Raw genomic sequence first — 21464 nt, 5'->3', positions numbered from 1 at the left:
TTCTAACATATACCTACATATAAAGAAATAATTCAAACTGTGTATGCCATCCCTGCTTCATGAAAAAATTACCAAAGTGAAATTTCACAGTTTTTCATGTTCAACTTTATTGGTAATTTTCTTATGGAAAAAAGAGAGAGGTAAATAAACCACTCGACCAATCTTTTACCTTGAGAAAATATAAATAAAATACTTTTCATTTCATTCTTCCAGGACAAATAGTTTTTATGATTTTCCGCAAACCCTTAACAATCACAAAAATGGTGTGCATACCTAAACAAAAATGACCGCCACAAGTAAACTGCTTAAATAAAAATAAAATAGTTTTAAGAAACTATATATAATAGTTGTAAGAAACAAACAGGTTTGTTTTTTTGGAATTGGTCAAGCAATCAGCTTATGTGTTTTTCGGACACTTCAAAAGGATTGACCCTCAAGTCATTTTCATTGTAAAGATGCACGCTGATGAAAGTGATAATGTTATGTTGAATTGTTATTCTACAAATGTGGCATCTGGATAAAGTTTTGCAGGAAGTTTTATGATAACTAATGCAAACAATATTTAATATTTAGCTTGCTTGTGGTGACAAGAATTCAATAGCGTAAGCTTCATACAAAAAGCAGAAATTTCTGCTTCTATCACACTTATGCTAATAAAAGAATAGTTTAAGTAGTTTAAAACTTTGGTCAACATTGTGCTGATAACCTTCTATAAGCCAAAGTTGATACTTCTTTAAGAATGAATGAAATTTTATCAGGAAAACTTCCTGATAAAACTTCCTTCTAGTAAGTCATACTAGACATCTTCACAGGCACGTTTTCCTTTAAATCGTTCCCATTATCTAGGTGGGTTACAGCACTAAAGGGCAAATTCTGCTTTAATTCTTCAGTTTACGTTTTAAAATTACAGATGCAAAATTACTTATAGCCAAGTTGAGTCATTATTGTACTTTAATTCCAGTGATTCACAAGGTTATTCATAGTTAGCCCATTTAGTAATAACCACTGTAGCTTGAAATATGGTTTTGAGGTGCTTTAAGAACTTGTCTTGCTTAATTGATGAGAACTCATTAAAAAAGATATTGTTTCATTGAATTTAAGTTTAATATACAGAGTCGGATCAGAATTGAAGCAGCTGTAGGCAGTGTTACAGATACGTTTTTTGACAAGCCAATGTTAATTAATTTTAAAGTAGTGCGGTAAAGTGTCCTTGTTTTTAAGTTATGTCTCTTCAAAATAAAATAATACAGTACAGCCACTGTGAAGGAGTTTGTATAATTTTTTTTATTTCTGTTTGAGATCCAACCTAACAATATATTGTGTCAACCGCCTATCTCTTCTTTTTTTTTGTCAGAATCAATCTGAAGAAATTTACTTTTCGTCTTAGTGATTAGTTGATTATAAGATCATGTATTATATATAAATTAAATTTTTATCATGGGAACTATCTACTCAGGATATTACAGCAACAACTTTCTAAAAAGAAAGAAGCATTATTAAAAGCAATTTATTTAATACATTGGTGCAAACTATTCGTATAATACTTTCACTTTAAAAAAAAAATTGTTGTATATGTAGCAGTATAGACCAACAGCAGACAGTTTAAATTTTCATACATGTGGTACTACACACAGTATGAAAATAGTTGCTGTGGGAGTACTCTTTGTCCCCCGTTAATAATGTAGTTATTATAATCATGATGTTAACCTGATGATTGATGTTAACCATCCCATTTTTCATGATTGTGCAAATTAAGTGCAGTCTGATTGTAATACAGCATGTAATTGCAATTTATTATTAACTTGTTTAAAAATGTATCACGACATAGTATTGTTGAAACTGTGTGTCCCTAAATGAGTAAATACAAACTATGAATCAGAGTATGAATACAAACTATGAATCAGAGTGTAAATACAACTATGAATCAGAGTATGAATACAAAGTATGAATACAGAGTATGAATCTAGTGATATAATTAAAAGTTTTTCTACATTTTTTTTTAGGGACAGTAAAATCAGTCACTCAAAAACTTATATAGTCTCTGGTATAGTACTTTCATTATGTTACACTATTGTTTTGCTACATAATTTATCATGCTTTAGACATTGTGCTGCTGCTAATATGAAATAGAATTTTGGTTGATATTTAATATCGATAGAATGAAGTCTTGTGTTATAGGTGTAGAGTACTTGCTGTTTTGATTATATTAAGTTTGTTATTTTTCAGAGGTCAGTCTGGTTTTATATCAGTTGCCATGGATGACTGTTATGATGTAGATGTTCCTGAAACTGATGAGCCATCCACTTCAAGTTCGTCTGTACAATTTCCAATGGTTGAGTTTGGAAAAGTTAACAGCCCATCTGCTTCTCTTGCTATGTTCTACCCACAGCTTGCAGGTTATGATATACATCCATTCCTACTTAATACTCACCATGATAAGAATCAAAATGACTTAGATGTTGGTAATAATGATAAAAATAAAATTGATTTTGATCATGGGCAGTCCATTCTTGGTCCATCTTCAATGATGTCAGAACAGGTAAGACAGAAGTATAAAGAGAAACAAAAATTGACTCGCAGAAGAACAAATGATTATCCTGGACCTATGGACTCTGTAAATAATACAACTGATTATGCTGTCAAAAATTGTAAATCATTTTTTTGTAGAGATTGTGGAAAATCTTTTAAATTTCAAACATCTTTGTTGCGACACAATAATAAAGTACATATCAGTAAATATCAGTGCCCTACTTGCAATAGAGTCTTTTCTAGACAAGCGTATCTTGATGTACACACTTCAAAACAAGGAAGTTCTTGCTTTTTAGGGAATTATGTTGCTTCCAAATCCAGTAGATCAAAACCAAAGTAATGATTTTAATTATTATTTTTTTAAATCTGTTAAATCACCTCTATCTTATTCTTTGTTTTTATTCTTTTATATAATCTTTTCTTTGAATTTTGGTCAAAGAATAAATAATTTATCTTGTCATATTAGAAGAATTTAAATGTGGTGGGGAAAATTTTTGTATACAGTTGTTAACAATAAGACTGATTGGCTGATAACGAGAAAAAAGCTGTAGATATCCCAGATGATAACACATATCTTCTAACTTCATTGAGTAAATATTTTAGTTATGCATGATATTATATTATGAATTCAGTATACTATTAAGCATTGTGAATTAGAGAAATTTTGTGAATTGTTAACTGTTGTTTCGTAATTTTTCTACTAGGTCACAGTCTTACCAGAGTACTGAATTATGTGTTTCATTTTCTTGATATGAAAGAAAAAAATGAAGTTCATTTAGATAGAGGTGATTAGATAAAAGAGTATATTTTAAATAATATAATATATATGTATATTTTAAATAATGTGTAATTTACAGTGGAAAAGCTGATATGTTATTGTTTTATAACTTTAAAAGTTTATTATGTGCCTTTTTATATGATATATTATTAAAATACCAGTGACTAAGGTGACTATTGTATGAATTTGTTTAATTACAGTCTAATAAATAGTAAAATTAGGGTTAGGTCAGTAAGTAAGGGTTGTTAATATTGAAATAAACTTACTTTTCTTTCTACTTCACTTTTTTTTTGTATTTAAAAAAATAGTTTTGTATTATAATTACTAGTGATAAATATCAAATTGTTTTAATAAGTATATATATGTATTAAGTGGTGCCATAGTGAAAAACTTAGTCTTTTTTTTATTCCGTATATAGTAATCCAATTCACATATTTTTTTAATAGGTAACTCCATAAAAATATAGATTTGAGTCTGTATTTATTACTTTATCAAAAAGAAATGTATTTTTTAAATTAAAGATCATCACTTGTTCCCATCATTTCTTGCATTTATTACTTTTCATTTCTGTTTAACTTTTTATCAGGCAAGTATGGATATTTCAGTATTTTCTGAAATTTAATTTCAGAATATTAAAAATAAAAAAAAAATTACTACCAAAAGAAAACCATATGTTTAATCACCCACCTTGTTAAATTTTGTAATAAAATGTTAACACAAACATTTCCATTCTCACTTCTTTCAGCTCAACATACATCTGTCACATCAGACATTTAATGAAATGTATTCATTTTTCTCATGGTATGTTTTTACTCCAGGACATTGTGCTATTAAAACACTCTCTTATGCAAAGTGTTGTTAGTTGCACTTTTTAGAGCTGTATATTCTGCTTTTAATTCCCTTTTTTAATTTTTCCTTCTCACAGCAGATCAATATTTTTTAAAGCTTTAAAAAAAATTACTTTTTTTTTTTAAGCTTGATTTCTGCTTATGAATAGTTGTTTGGTTGGCTGTTTACTACAGAATTAAGAATGATGAATAATAATTAAGCTGGTTCTGGGTCCAGTTTCCAACATTTCTTTGACTATTATCTTGATCACTGTATCATCCAGAAATAATTTTAAAAAGTTAATATGATTGGGCAAGTTTCTGATGTTGCAATGTGTTTTTCCTGCTAAAAAATAAATTAATTAATATAAACAGTATCTTGATGGAATTGTTTAGAAGTAATGTTTGCAGATAATGAAGTTAGTTAACTTTTTTTGTTGATTGTAAATTGATGGATTCCTCTTCATATATAATTGTTTATGTATATGTTTTACATATTCCTGTTGTTCCTTGGTCCTATCAAAGTTAATAGAAATTATTCTATTTAACTAACTTTTTTCCTAGATCTCAAATATCTTGTATGTTATTTCATGGTATATTCACTGCTGTACAATAATTTGATGTAGTGCTTTCTGTCCTCTTCCCTGTTACAGGTGGTCACTTCTGGTTAGCTACTTTAAGGAAAAAAATTTAGATAATCTTCTCTAACGTTAAGAACAAATCATTAAATATTTTCAATGATTTTATTTCTTGTTTTGTTTAATTTCCTTAAATGTACTTAATAAATGTAGTTTCCAGGATCTTGCACTAAAGGATATCTGCAAATGAGAAAAAAAATTGTTTTAGTTAAAAATTTCATAAGGTTATCTAAAATCAGGAACTCCTTGGTATCCAATATTTGGCAACTGATACAATTGTTTTAAGTAAAACGACTTCATACAGAAATCTTATTTCAGATGATAAAAATATAGATTAAGCTGTTACTGATACACTAATGCCCACAAGTTTTGATATCTATATGTTATGAAAGCATTGCAAAACCTTTCAGAACTCCAAACAAAAAAGCTGTCTCAAGAGCAAAGTAAATAACTCTGATTTTTGTTTCTCTGATTATTGTTTGAGTTAAGTTTTATCTGAATTAATGAGAAAGGTGAGATACTATAACTGAAAGTGGGCAACAATATGTAACGTAATTAACCAAAATTTTGTTTATTGGGACTTGTTGTTTATTATAGTTAGAGAAAGTAAAGACTGTAAGTTTAATATATCTTTTGCAAAGATATGAAATGCTTATTTTGATTTGAAAATTTTATCCTGATTTTACTGCTATTAGATCTGCCTGATTCCTTTCAATGTCTTCTATTGTTTGTGAAGATAGTTTATATATTTATTTTCTTATTAACTCTTAACTGCTGTAATAGCTAATGGTGGCAGTATTGAATCGCATATATTTTTTATTAAACTTTTAGTTTTCCTTCCCTGTTGCTAATCGTCTTGATACTGAATTATGTTTGCTCATGCCTGTTCATTAATGCTAACGTTCACTGCTACTCAACAAATATATAAAAAAAGTCTCTTGTTATATCTTCGTGTTTTATGTGATCAAGGTGTGATGGATGACCTTTTACTAGTCAATCATATTCCCTATTCCCTTCTACTAAGTTAGATTTGATATATTTTTCTTTCTTTAAAATTCAAGCTTCAGTTTAATGTGTTAGAGATCATTGCCGTAGTGTAATATTCCAGTAATAATTTAGTATATCATACCTCTTAAAATATTGTGTTTGTAACTATAAAAATGTGTTATATATACTTTTACATTCCGCCAGTTTAAAAGATAATATTAAAATACTGAAATTAAAAAAAAAATTATGTTAAAGGGTTTTATATTTGTTGACCGATCTGTTAAAACTTTTTGATTATTTTATTTATTCTTCTCTGGATTCAGTGTATTGTATTATTTTGACAGTTCATTTAAATTAAGTATATTGTCTAAAGCTAAGGTATCACTGGGAATGAATTTTTCAAATCTACCACTGAGATTGAATTTCATAAACTTATTGAATAATAATGCCCTAAATTATGTATCATTCCACAGAACCAGGTTGCTTCTAAAACCCAATAGCATGATAGAATTTGTGGAAATTTGAAACCACAAAATAATCAAAATCAGTTTATGATTAATGTAAAAATTTGTAACTTTTCTCTGAATTAAAAATCTTGTATGTATTGATATTATCAATTAGAGGTAAGTTACTGTTTGCGTAGTCTTGGAGATCAGTGCTGTTGTTTTTAAATAAAATTATTAGTTGCCAAGAAATGTCAGCTAGTAATATTACCACAAAATTCTATGAAGAATCATATAGAATATGGTAAGTCATTACATTATAAATAATTATGAGAATAAACCTATAAGTTCTTTTTCTTTTTTTCTTAATGATATAATTTTTCTGACATTAAAATGAAATTATTTTTATAACGTATAAAACTGGAATTTGTATTTCATACTAAAACAGTTTGTCCTAAATAATGTCTGGTTGTCGGTTGTTAAAAAAAAAAAGTTGGGAAAATATGTTAAAGCCTCAGCGCTGAATATGATCATTGATTGTTATACGCTGTAGGAGTGGCATTACAAGATTTAAAAACAATTTTTTATCCACAAGATAATCTTTTTCTTTATTATGTTGGTAGATTCTGTACATTTTTGATAACAGTAAAGTAAACTTACTATAAAGGGATATAGTTAGTTTCTTTGCACCTATTATTTATTTAATCTCAAAATTTTATACATTTTATAGCAGTATAAAATTCTGTAGAGATAAATGTAATTAAAATACATACTTCCCTTAATTTGTGGAGAGTTTATTTCTAGTACACTTCTTGATATTTTTGCTTCAAAATTGAATGCTAAAGATTCTAATTCAAATATTTTTTTTATTTTTAAAGGTAATTCTACTTCTTCACTTTTAGATGAAACAAATTTAAGTTTTGAAAGCTGTAGGGGAGACAAAACAATTCCATATATTCCCCATAAGCAATTATGATTAATGTGCAGATCTAGTTTTTTTTATTTTTAATATTGCAAAAATAAATATTTAGTTTTCTTGATTACATTATCTATTTAACTGCTCCATCACATATTACAGTATAATCAATCCTAAATATTTACAACTTACAATGCTTTGCAGTCTTTCATTTTTAATATGTACATGTATGTTCATTGGAATACTATTTTCATACATACCAAAATCTTATATATAGTTTTATCAAAATTCAAAGAAAGTTGTTTATTAATTGGCCACTCTCTAACATTTTCTTAATAACCATTTTACTTTGTGTATAATCAGAGACCAGGTCTTTCCACGGCTGCAAAACCTTATCATTAGCATATGGACTGTTCAGAAGTCAATCAGTGCAAGTTGCTGATCTTTAGTTTTGAGATATTTAAGGTTTTACAAAAAGTGCTACAGAAAATTTACTAAATAAGATATAAAAGCATTTTATTATTTTATTTTACCAGAGAGATGTATTTAGTTTATTTATAAAATAATTGTTATAAAAAAATTATACAGAATACATTAAAAAAAATGTGACTTACTTGTTCTGTACACTGAAAATTAAATTAACAGATATTGACTTGCATCAAGTAGAATGATCATTATAAAAGATTATGATGATAATAGTTGATAAGCCTAATACACTGTAATAAAAATATTATACTCTGCATTTCAATGAAATAAAAATATAAATATAATATAAATCTAATCTAATCTTCTATCTAAAAAGTTTGAAGATTATTATTAAGAAAGTTGTTGTTTTAAAGATACCCAGTGAATTAAAAAAAATAGAATGATTTAACACCAAAAATTAAACAAAACATATTCAAGTATTTTTATTAAAATTCAAAACATTACAAAAATAAAATATTTAATCAGAAAATGTAAACAGTTCCAACATTTAGGAGTAAATCAACTCATTTAACCATCAGACATGCCACTATTTAAACTATTATCACTACTTTGTAGCTGTAAAGATAGTAAAGATGCAGATGATCCAAAAGTGTTTACATTATTTTCACTTCGGCTGGGAAGAGTTTTATAATATCTGTGGTACAGTGGGGGAATAAATTTCAACAAATCTAGCATATCTTTTTATTTTTTCTGTAACAGGTCTGAGCGTCTCATAAAGCTGATCTTGTTGAACTGATTTTAAATCTAATTGTCTTCCTAATTTACCAACTTTCTTTAAAGAAATTTCTTCTAATGGAACTTCATGTTCAAGAGTTTCTTTAAACATAATCACTTTGCCCTTTTATATATCTTATCCATTTCATTTGTAACCACTTTACTTTATTTCCATTTTTTGTAATTTTTCTATTAGTAATAGCTTCTTCTAATGACAGTTGATAGAAAATCTGACCTTTTCATTTCTGTGACAATAAAAGCGTTTTTTTTTGGAACTTTTTACTATATTAATCCAGTCTCCCGGGCTATAAATGTACTGCTCTTTCTTAGATTTTGACTCAATTACCACAAAGTCTGCATCATTGGGCAAGGCATCTATGCCCTGATAAAGGAATTTCTGATCAATATGATTGGCTGATATCTCAGGATCTTGAACTAATTTTAATAAGGTTAAGACATTTTTATGTTACAGTTCTGCCCTGAACAACTATCTGAATACATTGTTATAACTTTGTGATTCGATGCATGTTGCTTTAAGTGCTTTACAACACATGAAGCTAGAATTATGGCATCCAAAATTGTAAACATACATGTTGGTTTTATAGTAAGCTACTGAACACGTGAGCTTTGAAAATGCTAAAGCCTTGTGCAAGTCAATACAAAAAACAAAAATCTCATCATTTCCAATACTTTTTTAGTTGACAAAGAATCACGTGCAAGTTGGGCTTTCACCACAAAGTGAATGTTATTAAAATCATTTGCTTCTCTTCTAATTTCTTCAGTTTCCCATACTTATTTTATTTTGTAGGCTATCACATAGCTGGCAAGTATCTTTTGATGGTGGTTTAAAGTGAACGTTAAACTTAGTGGAAAATATGTGATAGTACATTTTTTCTTTGACAGGCTGCTTGTTATCTTTGGAACATTCTTCTAAATAAAGTTGGTACATTTTATGTATAGTTAGGTCAGGATTAAGGTAATGACTATTTGAATTATTAGAAAGAGTATAATGACTTTTATAACTCTGGAATGATTTCATTTGCTTTTCAACATCAGAAGTATCAACTTTATTTCATAGTTCTCTGTGACCTCTTCCATCTATAAGGGCAGCAACTTCTGATGTTTGTGTGCATTTATATAAATGCCAATCGCCTATCTGAATTGTATCTAAAAAAAATTTTTAAAAACTTGGAACAGTTTTATTTGCAACAGGCAAAAAGTAGTTCAAGGATTTATTTTTTGGGCTCTAGATGAATCCCTGGACCGTCGTTTCACTTAAGCATTTTGAATAAGACCACGGATGTAAATGTTTTGTTTCTCACTGTTCCCTAATTTAGAGAATGATACAAACATTTTCTCTCTGTCAATAGAGGTAACAGATCCGTTACACTTCTTTCTACAGTTATATGGAATATTATTAAATACCTTTTCTGGTTTTTCTTTGCCACTCTGATTTGTGCAAGATTTTCCACTGTACCTTAACTTTCTGTTTCTCAATGTTTTCCATTTACCTTCATTCCTTTGCCTTTTCCTTTCTCTAGTTTCGTGATCAACATTGTCATTATCAGCCTGTAGCTCTGATGTAGTTTGGCTGGCTATGGCACCTTTGGTTGCATTATCATCTGAAGAAACACAAAGAAACTCAGCATTAATACTTAATAGATTACAATAGTAATAAATTAAAAATTATAAAATACGAATTGAATAAAATTATTAATAAGATTTAATTCAAAAGAGTCATTAGTATGCACAAAAATCTGGTGTTACTTTCAAAATTAAACCTAAATTTTAGAAGAAAAATTCTATAAATTTTACAAGGCAAATTAATAGGAAAACTTAACGCTCTTAGAATTCCATAATCGCAGGAAAGATCACAAAAAAAAAACAGTCAACAATAATAATACAACAGAAATTTTATGCCTACTTTATATTATTACCAAGAAAGGATTGCATTTTAAGAATGTAAGGATACAATTGCAGCTTATATAAATTTTATAGATAACAAACAATTTAAAAATTTTAGAATTGAACTGTAATACAATAAACTTCACTGGAAAATTAAAGGTTAAAATAAACGTAAGGGTATAAATTTTTAAAGGTTAAAAATATCTTATCTGAACTTGAACTGTTATCTTTAGAGCTAGGTAAATATTCAGATTCACTATGAAACAAAACATCAATGATTGATTGACACAAATCAATCATTCACTGACTTACTTAGAATGGCCACTGAACTTTTTGTAAAATTATTCCATAAACAAAACAGCTGCTGCTATCTTCAGGATATAAATGTAAATACTGACTTACTTGTTTGTGCCTCTCAAAATATAGCATATGGAGGTAAGTTTGGAAAAAAGATCAAGAAATTTCAGATTTACTGACTTATAAATTTTTTACTGACTGATCGACTTAAGAACAGTCCATATAAAAAGATAGTTCATCCTTTAGTATATTCAAAATATAATTTATATATATCATGTAAACGTCCAAGTATGGAGCCTTGAGGTACACCAGTTATTTCCAAAGTAGAACTTATTAAATTTCCTAATTTGTTACATTGTTTTCTGTTTGTGATAGTATTCCTAATCAATTCTAGTGCTATACCTCTTACTATAGAGTATAATTTTGCTAAGAGTATTTTGTGATCCACCATATTGAAAGCCTTAGCCAGATCTAGAAACATAGCTATGCATGGAAGTCCCGAATTTAGGTTTTTGATATAATTATTACCTTAGCCAATGCCTCTTTGAACATTTATTCTTTATAAAACCATATAGTTTATCTGATACAATTCACATTCTGTCAAAAAGTTATAGATTCTGTTTTGTATAATCTTTTTGAAAATTTTATCTAAATTTGAAATAAGCAAAATTGGTCTACCTATAATTTGTTGCCCAGACTTAAAAGATCGGTTTTATAAGAGCTATTTTAAGGGCTGAAGGTTGTATACTTTTTTCTATGCACAAATTAATATATATTCCATATATATATATATGTATTTTTAAGTTATTGTATTAATGCCATCTAGGCTCCCAACTTCAAATTTTATTTTACTAATTATATCTGTTATTTCAAGATAAGTTGTAGGCCTTATAACATTTTTATAAGGCCTACAAGTTCTTTCCTATCCATTCTTTCTGAATCAGAGCCTGCCTTTTTTTTTACTTATCATTACTACTTCTACCAATAATTGCATTATAAATATATATATATATATATTTATAACATTTATCATATTCCCTTAATGGATACTTCCCAATAATGACACTTTTAGATACCCTGACAGTTTTATAATGGTTTTAATGTATAAAATATTCTCAATAACAGACCTTGTAAATAACAGATCCAGGCAATAAATTTACCTATAAAACCTGTTCAATCAGTTCTGAAAAACAGACAGCAAGAATGAAAATCAGACAGCAAGAATGAAAATTTCAATTTTCCTCGTTTTATTTTATACTCAATGCGACTAATTTATCTGATGTGAATTGCTCGACTTCCAGCTTTGATGTTGATTTTATGATTTCAATCAGTTCATCATGCAGCGTGATTCGTTATCAGTTCTGTGCAAGTGTATGCTGTATATTGGATAGTATTGTACATTTTCTATATGAGCATTTACTGTATATTCAGTTTGTGTATTTTATAAAAATCTTTACAATCATCATTACCGCAACTTAAAATATCTCAAAATCGTAAATGCTTGACATTAAAAGAAAACAGCAGTTATAAAATCTACGAAAAAGAAAAACTTGTTAGGAAAACTCAGATATGCGACATCTTAAAAAGCAATGTGGATATCCTAAAGTCAGGGACTGAAAATGACAATCAGTTACGTGCATTTCCTAAAATGTCAAGCCTAGCGTTTGACAATTTGACTTACGAGTGGTTTTATAGGGCTCAAACTAACAATATTCTGGTCTCTGGAACTTTGATATGTGAGAAAGCTAGGGCTTTCTCACATTGTAACTTCTAGGGTTACTAAATGACTTAGTTACGATAAGTTTAAAACCTCAGGAAGTTAGTTAGATAAATTCCGTATTAGACATAATTTTTCATATAAAAATATTTGTAGTGATGCTACAAATATTTGCTACAGATGAGAATTTGGTGTTCTAGTGGAAGGAAAAGTTAAATGAAATAATGCGTGAGTTTTAATGAAAGAAACATTTTTAAGATGATGAGACTGGTCTTCTTTTCTGGGCTTTGCTCAGTGAAACAGTGTGTTTGGAAGAAGAAAAATATATAAGGGAGATGATATCAAAGAAAAACTTGACTGTTATGTTGGCGTGAATATGTCCAGACGGATTTGAAAAATCATTATTAATTGGCAAAGCCATGATGTGTTAATGGTGTGAACATAAATTCTTTAGAGATTGAATGGTATTTAAATAGAAAATTGTAGATGATTAGGGACATAATGATAAGACTGATTGTTGCATTTTGATCGTAGAATGGGAAGGCAAAATAGGAAAGTCATACTATTCTTGGACAATGCAAAATCTCATTCTAATGTTAGCTTAGAAAATATAAAACTGATGTTTCTTCCCTCAAATACAACTGCTTGATCATTCACAACTTTAAAATTCAATACAGAAAAAGGTATTATGATACTTATTGTCAACAATGAAAGTTACCGGTTCTGATGAGCTCTCTAAAAGCATTAACTTGTTGGATCCAGATTTATGGATTCGTATGGCTACAAAGCAGGTTACTACTATGATAGTGAGAAATAGATTCATAGAAGCTGGTTTTAACTCTCCATAAACAACTTGAAAATAGACATTGAAAATCTTATTGATCCAAATGAAAGTACTTTGGAACAGAGTCAATTACAAGAACTTATTGAACCATTTGGAAACTACAAAGAATACCTGAACATTGATGACACACTCAACGCAGAGTATGTATCAACTGACATCTGGTTTTACCGTCATCAGTAAGGAAGTAAGAGGGGTTAGAAAATTAATGCTATATTTCTTACAAAAAGGATTACCCGAAGACATTATTTTAATATCAGAAGTGCAGTTGCTTATTAAAAAAATATGTACCAGGACTTAGTTCAAACTAAACTAGACATCTGTTTTAAACAATCTATATATAAATAAATTGTACTTATCCATATTTGGTTTTTTATTTTAATTTTCACATTATGTTTTGTACGTGTGTTCTGATTAATATTATTGTATACTTTAGCTTCTTTGATTAATATTTTTATAGTTGACATTGTTTTTATTCCAGTTAAGTATTGTTCAATAATTTTATTCTCTTATTTTATTGGCCAATTACAGTTGTACAATATTATTATATTTTTTATTCAAATATGAACATAGAGGACAGTGTTTTATTTTCAGAAAAACAATAAAAGAAAAACTAGAACTTTACATTTTAATTTTAGTTATTCATTTTAATTAGCAACTAGTTTTTTGTCATTTTAATTTACATGAAATAAATATACAATATTGTTGTTCTATTCAAACTGCCTTTTTTTCTGTATAACAGAACATAATTCTATATTCGTCTGCTGTTTTCTGAATAGCAGACACCTCTAAGTAATGTATAGATTGTTGTTCCTGAGTGGGGTCCGATATTGGGAAGTTTTACTGTATAAATATATATTTCAGTATGGCTTTTTTTTTATTTTAAATGTTTTATTATTTTTATGTTTATATTTATATTTTATGTTATTTAAATTATCAAATATTTTATTTATACCCTAAATTATCTTCTAAGTTTAGTCTTGAGTGCAGAATGGCCTCCCTTGTTACCCATGTTCTTTCTGAAATTAAATTGATCATCCAATATATCTTACACTGCACATCCATAATTATATATTAAAAAAATGCTTTTCCTAAGATAAAACACTTTATATGAACTTTGATATTTACTATATATTACAATTTTTTTTTATGTAAGCCATTAAACATTAAAAATGTTATATTCTCATTAGTTTGTGTCACTGCTATATTTTGCACCTATAAATTGCAACTTAGTGATGATGATAATTATAATAAAAGAGTATTAGAAGTACTTCCTGTTACTTTAGACTTAACAATTAATCATTCAGTGCAAGGAAACAAGCACATATAATAAACCCGTGACATTTTTGCCTTGTTGCTGTAGACCCATTCATTGAGTTGTGATGCACAACTAATATGTGAACATTCGTAGAATTCTAAAAAATTGACACCATTAAAAGTGAAAAAAAAAAAAATTTGTTTGGTTTTAGGTCCGTGGTTCTTAACCTTTTTAGTGATCAGTACCCACTTGAATCTAAGAATGAATCTCCCATCGCCTTGAAAAATGTGCTTCTATTTCTTTATTTAGGAAATTACATCTACTGCCAGATAAGTTATTTGTTGAAAAATAAACACATACATAAAAAGCAATATTTCAAATTTTAATGGTTACATTGTTGTTTATTCATAATAATACCTTTGAAGCAAGGCTACTTTTTAAGCAAGAGCCATGTGTCATCATTTACACAATTTATCACAAGCAATATCTGGCTTTTGTTTTTATGTGCAGAAGTGATGAAAATCTCATTTAACACAGATAGATAGCGGCAGATTGTAAAAGTGTATACAACTTTGTTTCAGCCAGCTGTGGATAAGGTTCTCACTTTGTACACAAGAATTGTTTTCAATCCAGTTTTTCAAATTTGATTTGAATACATGTATAGGCTCTTATTTCAATAAGGTAGACTGTGTTTGATTAAATAGCTGTCGTCCATCGAATCTAGTTCAAATAGCAATAGATCCAGTACCCATTGCTGAATTTTGCTAGTATCTCCTATGGTAAAATATCCATGAAATGATTCACTCTATTTGTGCAGGTGCATTGCAATTTCAGGTATAATTGTTATTTTCTCATTTTCCAGAACAGTTGAATCAAGCAAAGGGAAATTTGAAAAATTCCATTCAAATATTTTCAACCCTGTTTCCAAATTTTAGTTTATCAATAAATAAAGATAATTTTTTGTTAGCTGTTTTATGTTCTTAACCAAATCCTTTCATTGATGTTTTTCATTCATTCAGTTGGCAAAATGTATCTGCCAAGTAGGATAGTCAGACCTGCAGGGTTGGTCTGGTGGTGAACTTGTCATTGCAAATCAGATATCAAAGTTGAGAGTTCTAAGGTTCAAATCCTAGTAAAGGCAGTTACTTTTATACGAATTTGAACACTAGGTCATGGTTTTTCTTGGTTGGGTTTCAATTAACCACACATCTCAGGAATCGATAGAATTTTTGCCCAACGTTGTAGGGGCACCAGCAGTGAAAATTGAACATCATATTAATGGGTATTTGATGTTAAAAAAAAAAAAAAATTAATATAATTGAAATCATTAATTACTTTTGTCATCAATTCTAGTGACCCACAAAATAAAAGTTCTTTCAACATTTCTTATTCCTTAATGTATCACACAAACGCCAACAACTGATCTCAGTTATCAGTATCAGTTGACTCGTCCAGTTGAATACTCAATTTTAGAGTACTGGCCTTAGTTATCTTCTACTACTTGCAGTAAAATATTAACACAGATCTTGAATGCGATTGAATCACATCGTTCAATAAAAGAATCTGCTGAATTTTTTCTTTATGCTTCAGAACCCATTACAATTTTTGCACTTTTAAGTGCTTATGATTTTACCAATTCCTCAGCTATTTTATGAACTTTTCTTTTCTTAGCATACAGATATCCTGCTTGATAAGAAGCTTTTAACAAGGGCTTTTGAACTGCTGCTACGTCAGATTTTGTTGTAGTACCATCATTAATTATCAAAGCTTGTCTTCTTAATCTTCAAGATGTTAATTTAAGTATGTCCTGCACAATCACCACCATGTAATTGTTGAAAAGCTTTAACCACTTTGATAATTTAAGATTGGAATTTGAATATATTTTTCAGCATAAAATTCCTTGTGGCCATTATGTATCATATTTTTTTACAAGTGAATCTATAAGCAACATAATTGCCTTTCCATTGTCATTTTGCTATATATTGAGGGTTGCTACAATCAATAAAACAGTAATTTTAATTTTTTTTCAAAATTTGCAGAAAACCTTTTTTTGTAATCAATTGATCATATCTGATATGGACTTTAATTATTGGTTAATGTCAAAAAATTAAAGAAAATTAATATTCATTTCAATGTCAAACCACTTCCGTTAATGTTCGTACTAGGAGTATTGTGAACAGATGGGCATATAAACCAGTTTCTTATTGTACTGCATGTGCTGGTAAGTGTTATGTGCTGAGGCAAAGGTAGAGAGTGTAGGAGTGGGTGTTCCAAAAGTCGAGATAGTTTTCATTAGTTTCTCACAGGTGGTAGTTTCCATCAAAACTTCAGAAACCTCTCTCACACGAAAGGTTAAGAACCACTATTTTAGCCTATAACATAAAGAGGATTAAACACATCCTTTCTACAGTCAAGTAAAGTATTCCTGTCTTGGAATAATCAGATGTAGATTAGGTGTATGATATATAGTAATGGGTGGCTGAATGATTTATAAGATTTGTTTTTTCATTGCAGTGGTGCATTTTCTAGGTAGAAATTGTGTGTAAGAATTTTTTTTTAAATTTTGACTAGGTTAATAACAAGAAAACAGTTGTATTAGTTTGTTAGTGATAGTATTATTATATCTTTAATCCAAAATAATCCTGATATTATTTTTTTTTATTATATATTTATTTTGTAATGTTTCAATATTTATTAATGTGTTGAATCCACATCAGTTTTAATTCATTTAATCAGAGCACTTTTTTATGAGAGTATTTGCATGAGTGGTTAAAGATGTCACACTCTTGCAGGGATTCAAATGATTCAGATAATTAATTATTGAATAAATGCATGATTTAACCAAATACTAACCTTCAACAAGAAAAAAGAAGGTTGTTGTTATTCTATTTTAATAAAACAAAACAATATATGAAATATTAAATTTACTTTACTGTTTGATGGATTAAAAACAGTGAATCATCTCAAAATGTATTAACAGAAAAAAAAATTAGTACTCTATTTTTAATTTACCTCAAGAGAATTATAGCTAGTAATACAATACATCATGGAGAAAAGAATATATAGTAAATATTTACATTTTAATTTGCAGAGTATAGTAGCAGAGAATTCTGTGGAACTTATACAATATTATTTCATTAAACATTATTTATAGTTGAATTTTTCAAATATATTTGTTTTAAACTATTACTTGTATTAACAACTTACTGAGTAGTAGATTAAAAATATAAAATATTTCTGCTGCACTAGAAAATATGTTATACTCTTAAAAAAAGTTAAAACTAAATAAAAGACTTAACCAAAACATACGTATGAAGATAATAGATAGATTTGTTAACCCATTAGTATTAAAGGATTAATTGCTAATTAAAACAAATACTTTTTGTTTTATGAAGTGGCAAGGAGATTTTTCTTTACTGTCCAGTCATAAACAAAGTTTTCTTGTATATGTAGAAATTGTTTGTGTTTTTATGCAGTTGTGAGGTAAAATTTGTTTACCCCCAAGAGCATGTTAGGCTGTATGGGCTGATCAAGTAAACTACTTACACCCTTAGAAAGTTTAAAATCTGATCAATAAACTCAAGTTTAATAATTTTATTTAGCCCTAAATTTGATGTTCAATAAAATCATTAAGTTATTTTTCTAGTAATGTTTGAAATTGTGATTAGAGTTGCAGCTTTTATCACTTAGTTTGAAAGCACAATTTAAAAAAATATTACAATGAACTTCAGAAGACTGAGTATGTCTTGGTAATACTTCATTGTTAACAAGATGTATTACATTATATTTAATGAACTGTTTATTTTTATGTATGTTTCACTAGAAATTAATTCTATTACTGTTTTAAATGATCGTAAAGAAAAAAGGGTATATGTGTTTTTTTATGTGTTCAAATGACATGATGAATTTAGGTATGAATTACACTGGATCTACTTACTGAATAGCCCTAATTTATAATTTTAGCATAAAAAGATGTTATATTAATTTAGATTTAAGTTGGTTATGATTATAATTTCAATGAACAATATATGACCATGTATGTACTGTACTTAAATGTAACAAATTGTCAACTATATTATTTAATATGACTTTTTAGTGTAACAGAAGTAAATGATAATTATTGTTAGTTCAAATATCTGTAGTAGTACATCTCTGTCCCTGTGGTTGACTTCTGTGTGATGAATCTATACTTAGCATGATGCAATGACCTATGGCTCCTGACAATTATGAGACCTCAAAACAACAGAGGAAAAATATTCCAAAAAAACTTTCTTTACTGCGATCCCTGTGAGTCTCATTGTGCTTGAAGTCTTTGCTGTATCAACAGTTTTTATTTAATTACATTTTATTTTACTATTTTCAAATTGCTTATAGCGCCATTTTCATTCGATACAACAATGTGTATCTATTAATAGATTTAATTAATTTCATTTCATATAAACATTATATGAAATGGATGTTACGATAAATAACTTTTTATAAATTGTCTTTCATATGTATTAATCACTATTAATAATGATAGTTGGAAAGTAAAAATAATATCTCAAATATTTCATTTATAATTATGTTTTGAGTTACAGTAATGTAGAAATTATCTGTTGTATGATAGCCTTAACAGATTATTACTGTTCTGTAATTATAATTAGCTTCAATAGATTTTTCAGTTTCTTACTCATTTAGCTGTTATTTCTGTTATCAGTAATTAAAATAATGTATTTCATTCCAGTTAAACTTCTGTTTCCGTATAGTATTAAAAGAATTTAGCCTTGTTTTTCTCAATCTTATTTACATTAATGTGTTAGATTTAGGCTTTGCATATCATAAATTTTCCATTTTCTCTTTCATCTATATTTTACAGTTTTTCTCAGTGCTGTACTATTTTAATGTTTAAGTAAAAAGCCATTATACAAAGTAAACAATGACTTTTATGGCATCTTTTATTTGTTAGTAGGTTTATCAAACATTTGTCTTAAATTTAATCTTTCATTATTTTATTCTTGGAGCCATTTTGCATTTATTATGCATTATGCTCAGCCTTGTCCATAAGGATTAAACAGTTTTATCTATTAACTACCAGTTGGCTTCATTCAGCCACACATAGCTATTTACTTACAATTTTTGTGTTTGCCTATTTCAAGAAAGGTAGTTTTAAGAAGGATGCTTTTTCAAGGAAGTATGGATGAGTGATATTGTAAAAAATGTCAGACCCTTTTGGAAACCAAACCCAAGACTAACTAGTCTAGAATTGGTTCTCGTATTGGCCAGCCATCTATAACAAAGTAAATCACAGTTCACACAGTTTAAATTCCATTATTCTTTCTCTATATGCTGATTCTCCTTGTCATGTGCTTTTGTGAAAATAATGAAGACTTCTTGTGGTTAATTTAAATATTTGTTGTAAAACTTACATCGTAATGTGTTACTTCATTTTGTATTTACAATAATTCTTTTTTATATTTTCAAAAACAATGTTTTTCGGCTAGACCAGAAAAACAAGATATTTTCTGTGATCTGCTGTACTAGTTGTTACCTTTTTTATCAGTTTTTAGTTTTATTAATTTAATTTTTAAGATTAAAAAAAAAATTCAATCTCCAATTAATTTTCTATCTAGATATTGATTTCATCCATGACTTAATTTTAATACTGAAAAATTAAATTAAAACTATAGAAAGGTTCTATATTTTTAATGTTTTGACATCTCAACTTTATAACTTCTAAAAAATATTAGCTGAAACCACTTCAATAACTATTTTTTAGCATAACCAGAGCTCAATTTTAACATTTTTAGTTTAATTTTCTGATTGTCAGTATTTTCCAAAAAATTAATTGCCATTTTACTGTCAGGAATAGTTATTTTGAAAACAAAACTATTCATATGTGTTTTTCATTAAATGAAAAAATTAAGTAATTAAAAATAACCCTTGGTTTGGTATGATGATAATTTAATGAAATGTTTGCAGAGAAAACATTGAACTTTAAATTTATTCCTGAAATAAAAAAAAAAGCAGTCAAGTTAGTTTTAAAAATTCAGCAATTGTTCAGTCAGAAACCAATGTTTTTGTGATCAAATTGATTTAATTTAAACCTTTTAAATTGAATAAATATATATATTAATTAAGTATTATGGGGTATTGACTGCTATGATCATTAGCCCCTTTCACATCAAAAGAAAAATATTAATTCTGTTCCTGTAAAAATACATGCACCAGTCAGTAGACTAGTCTTATCAATATAGAACATCTAATAAACAGATTTGTCATGGGATTAAAACATAAATCATTTCTATCAAAACATCAGTTATTCAAAGCTACTTCAAATAAGCACTACCCAAAAAAAAACATTACAAAATATTACTTAATTTAAATAAATATTTTCTGATACAGAAATATTTAACACATAATGACAAGGGTTTCTGGCCATATAACAGCACACAGTTCACTTATGATAAAAAATCAAAACTTTATATCAAAATTATCGTGTTACTGAAACATTAAAAAATACATCTTTTATTATAAAATTCTTTAGAAAAACATATAATCTTTCTCTTCAAATTCTATCACCTGGAATTCCTTTTTGGCCATCATTTTTTTTTTCCTTTTTTGCTTCGTCGTAAGGGCCTCGATATTGATATCCATTGTATCTTAGTCCCCGGAGTTGGAGTCTTCAGTTCCTTTGCTGTAAGTTTCTGAGGATGTCAACAGCATGACATCCTCAACGCCGGCTATTACGGTGCAGTCTAGACTGGATGTACTCACCACTATTGCATATGAGGTGGTCGAGTATCTCACCCTCTCTCCTAAAGGCCAACATGCTTTCAGTTCGTTGTTTAAAATCATCCTTTTCCAATATATCTGGATTCACAGATCCCTCGATGGGGATTTTTTCTTCCTGTACTTTTACTCTAGATGAAATTAGTTCAGTATTTCTCTCACTTACTGCTTCATTTTGTTTAACATGTGTGGTAATTGCAGAATCAATTTCAGCTCTACTGAGCGTTTTCAACGGACCTTTCTGCTTTCTTCTGCAACGACTTTGGACTATTTCTTCTTGATGGTCAACTTCATTTTAGCCTCAATGATAAGTTCAACTATTTTAACTAAAGCTGGTGCCAATATTTACAGCACATT

General features: G+C 28.3%; 1 protein-coding gene across 2 annotated transcripts in view; it reads left to right on the top strand.

Annotated features, from left to right (window-relative positions):
• Positions 1 to 16260, top strand: part of LOC142323277 (uncharacterized) — a 34004-nt gene extending 17744 nt beyond the window's left edge. For both annotated transcript variants that reach the window (XM_075362726.1, XM_075362716.1), the window contains exon 3: positions 2227 to 16260. In XM_075362726.1, the coding sequence (XP_075218841.1) occupies positions 2255 to 2869 (615 nt within the window). In that variant the 5' untranslated portion in view covers positions 2227 to 2254 and the 3' untranslated portion in view covers positions 2870 to 16260. The remainder of the gene's footprint in view (positions 1 to 2226) is intronic.
• The last annotated feature ends 5204 nt before the right edge of the window (positions 16261 to 21464 follow it).

This window comes from Lycorma delicatula, chromosome 1, assembly GCF_047948215.1.
Source record: "Lycorma delicatula isolate Av1 chromosome 1, ASM4794821v1, whole genome shotgun sequence".
NCBI classification, from domain to species: domain Eukaryota; kingdom Metazoa; phylum Arthropoda; class Insecta; order Hemiptera; family Fulgoridae; genus Lycorma; species Lycorma delicatula.
The sequence above is the reverse complement of the archived record's forward strand: the minus strand, read 5'-3'. Positions and strand labels throughout refer to the sequence as shown.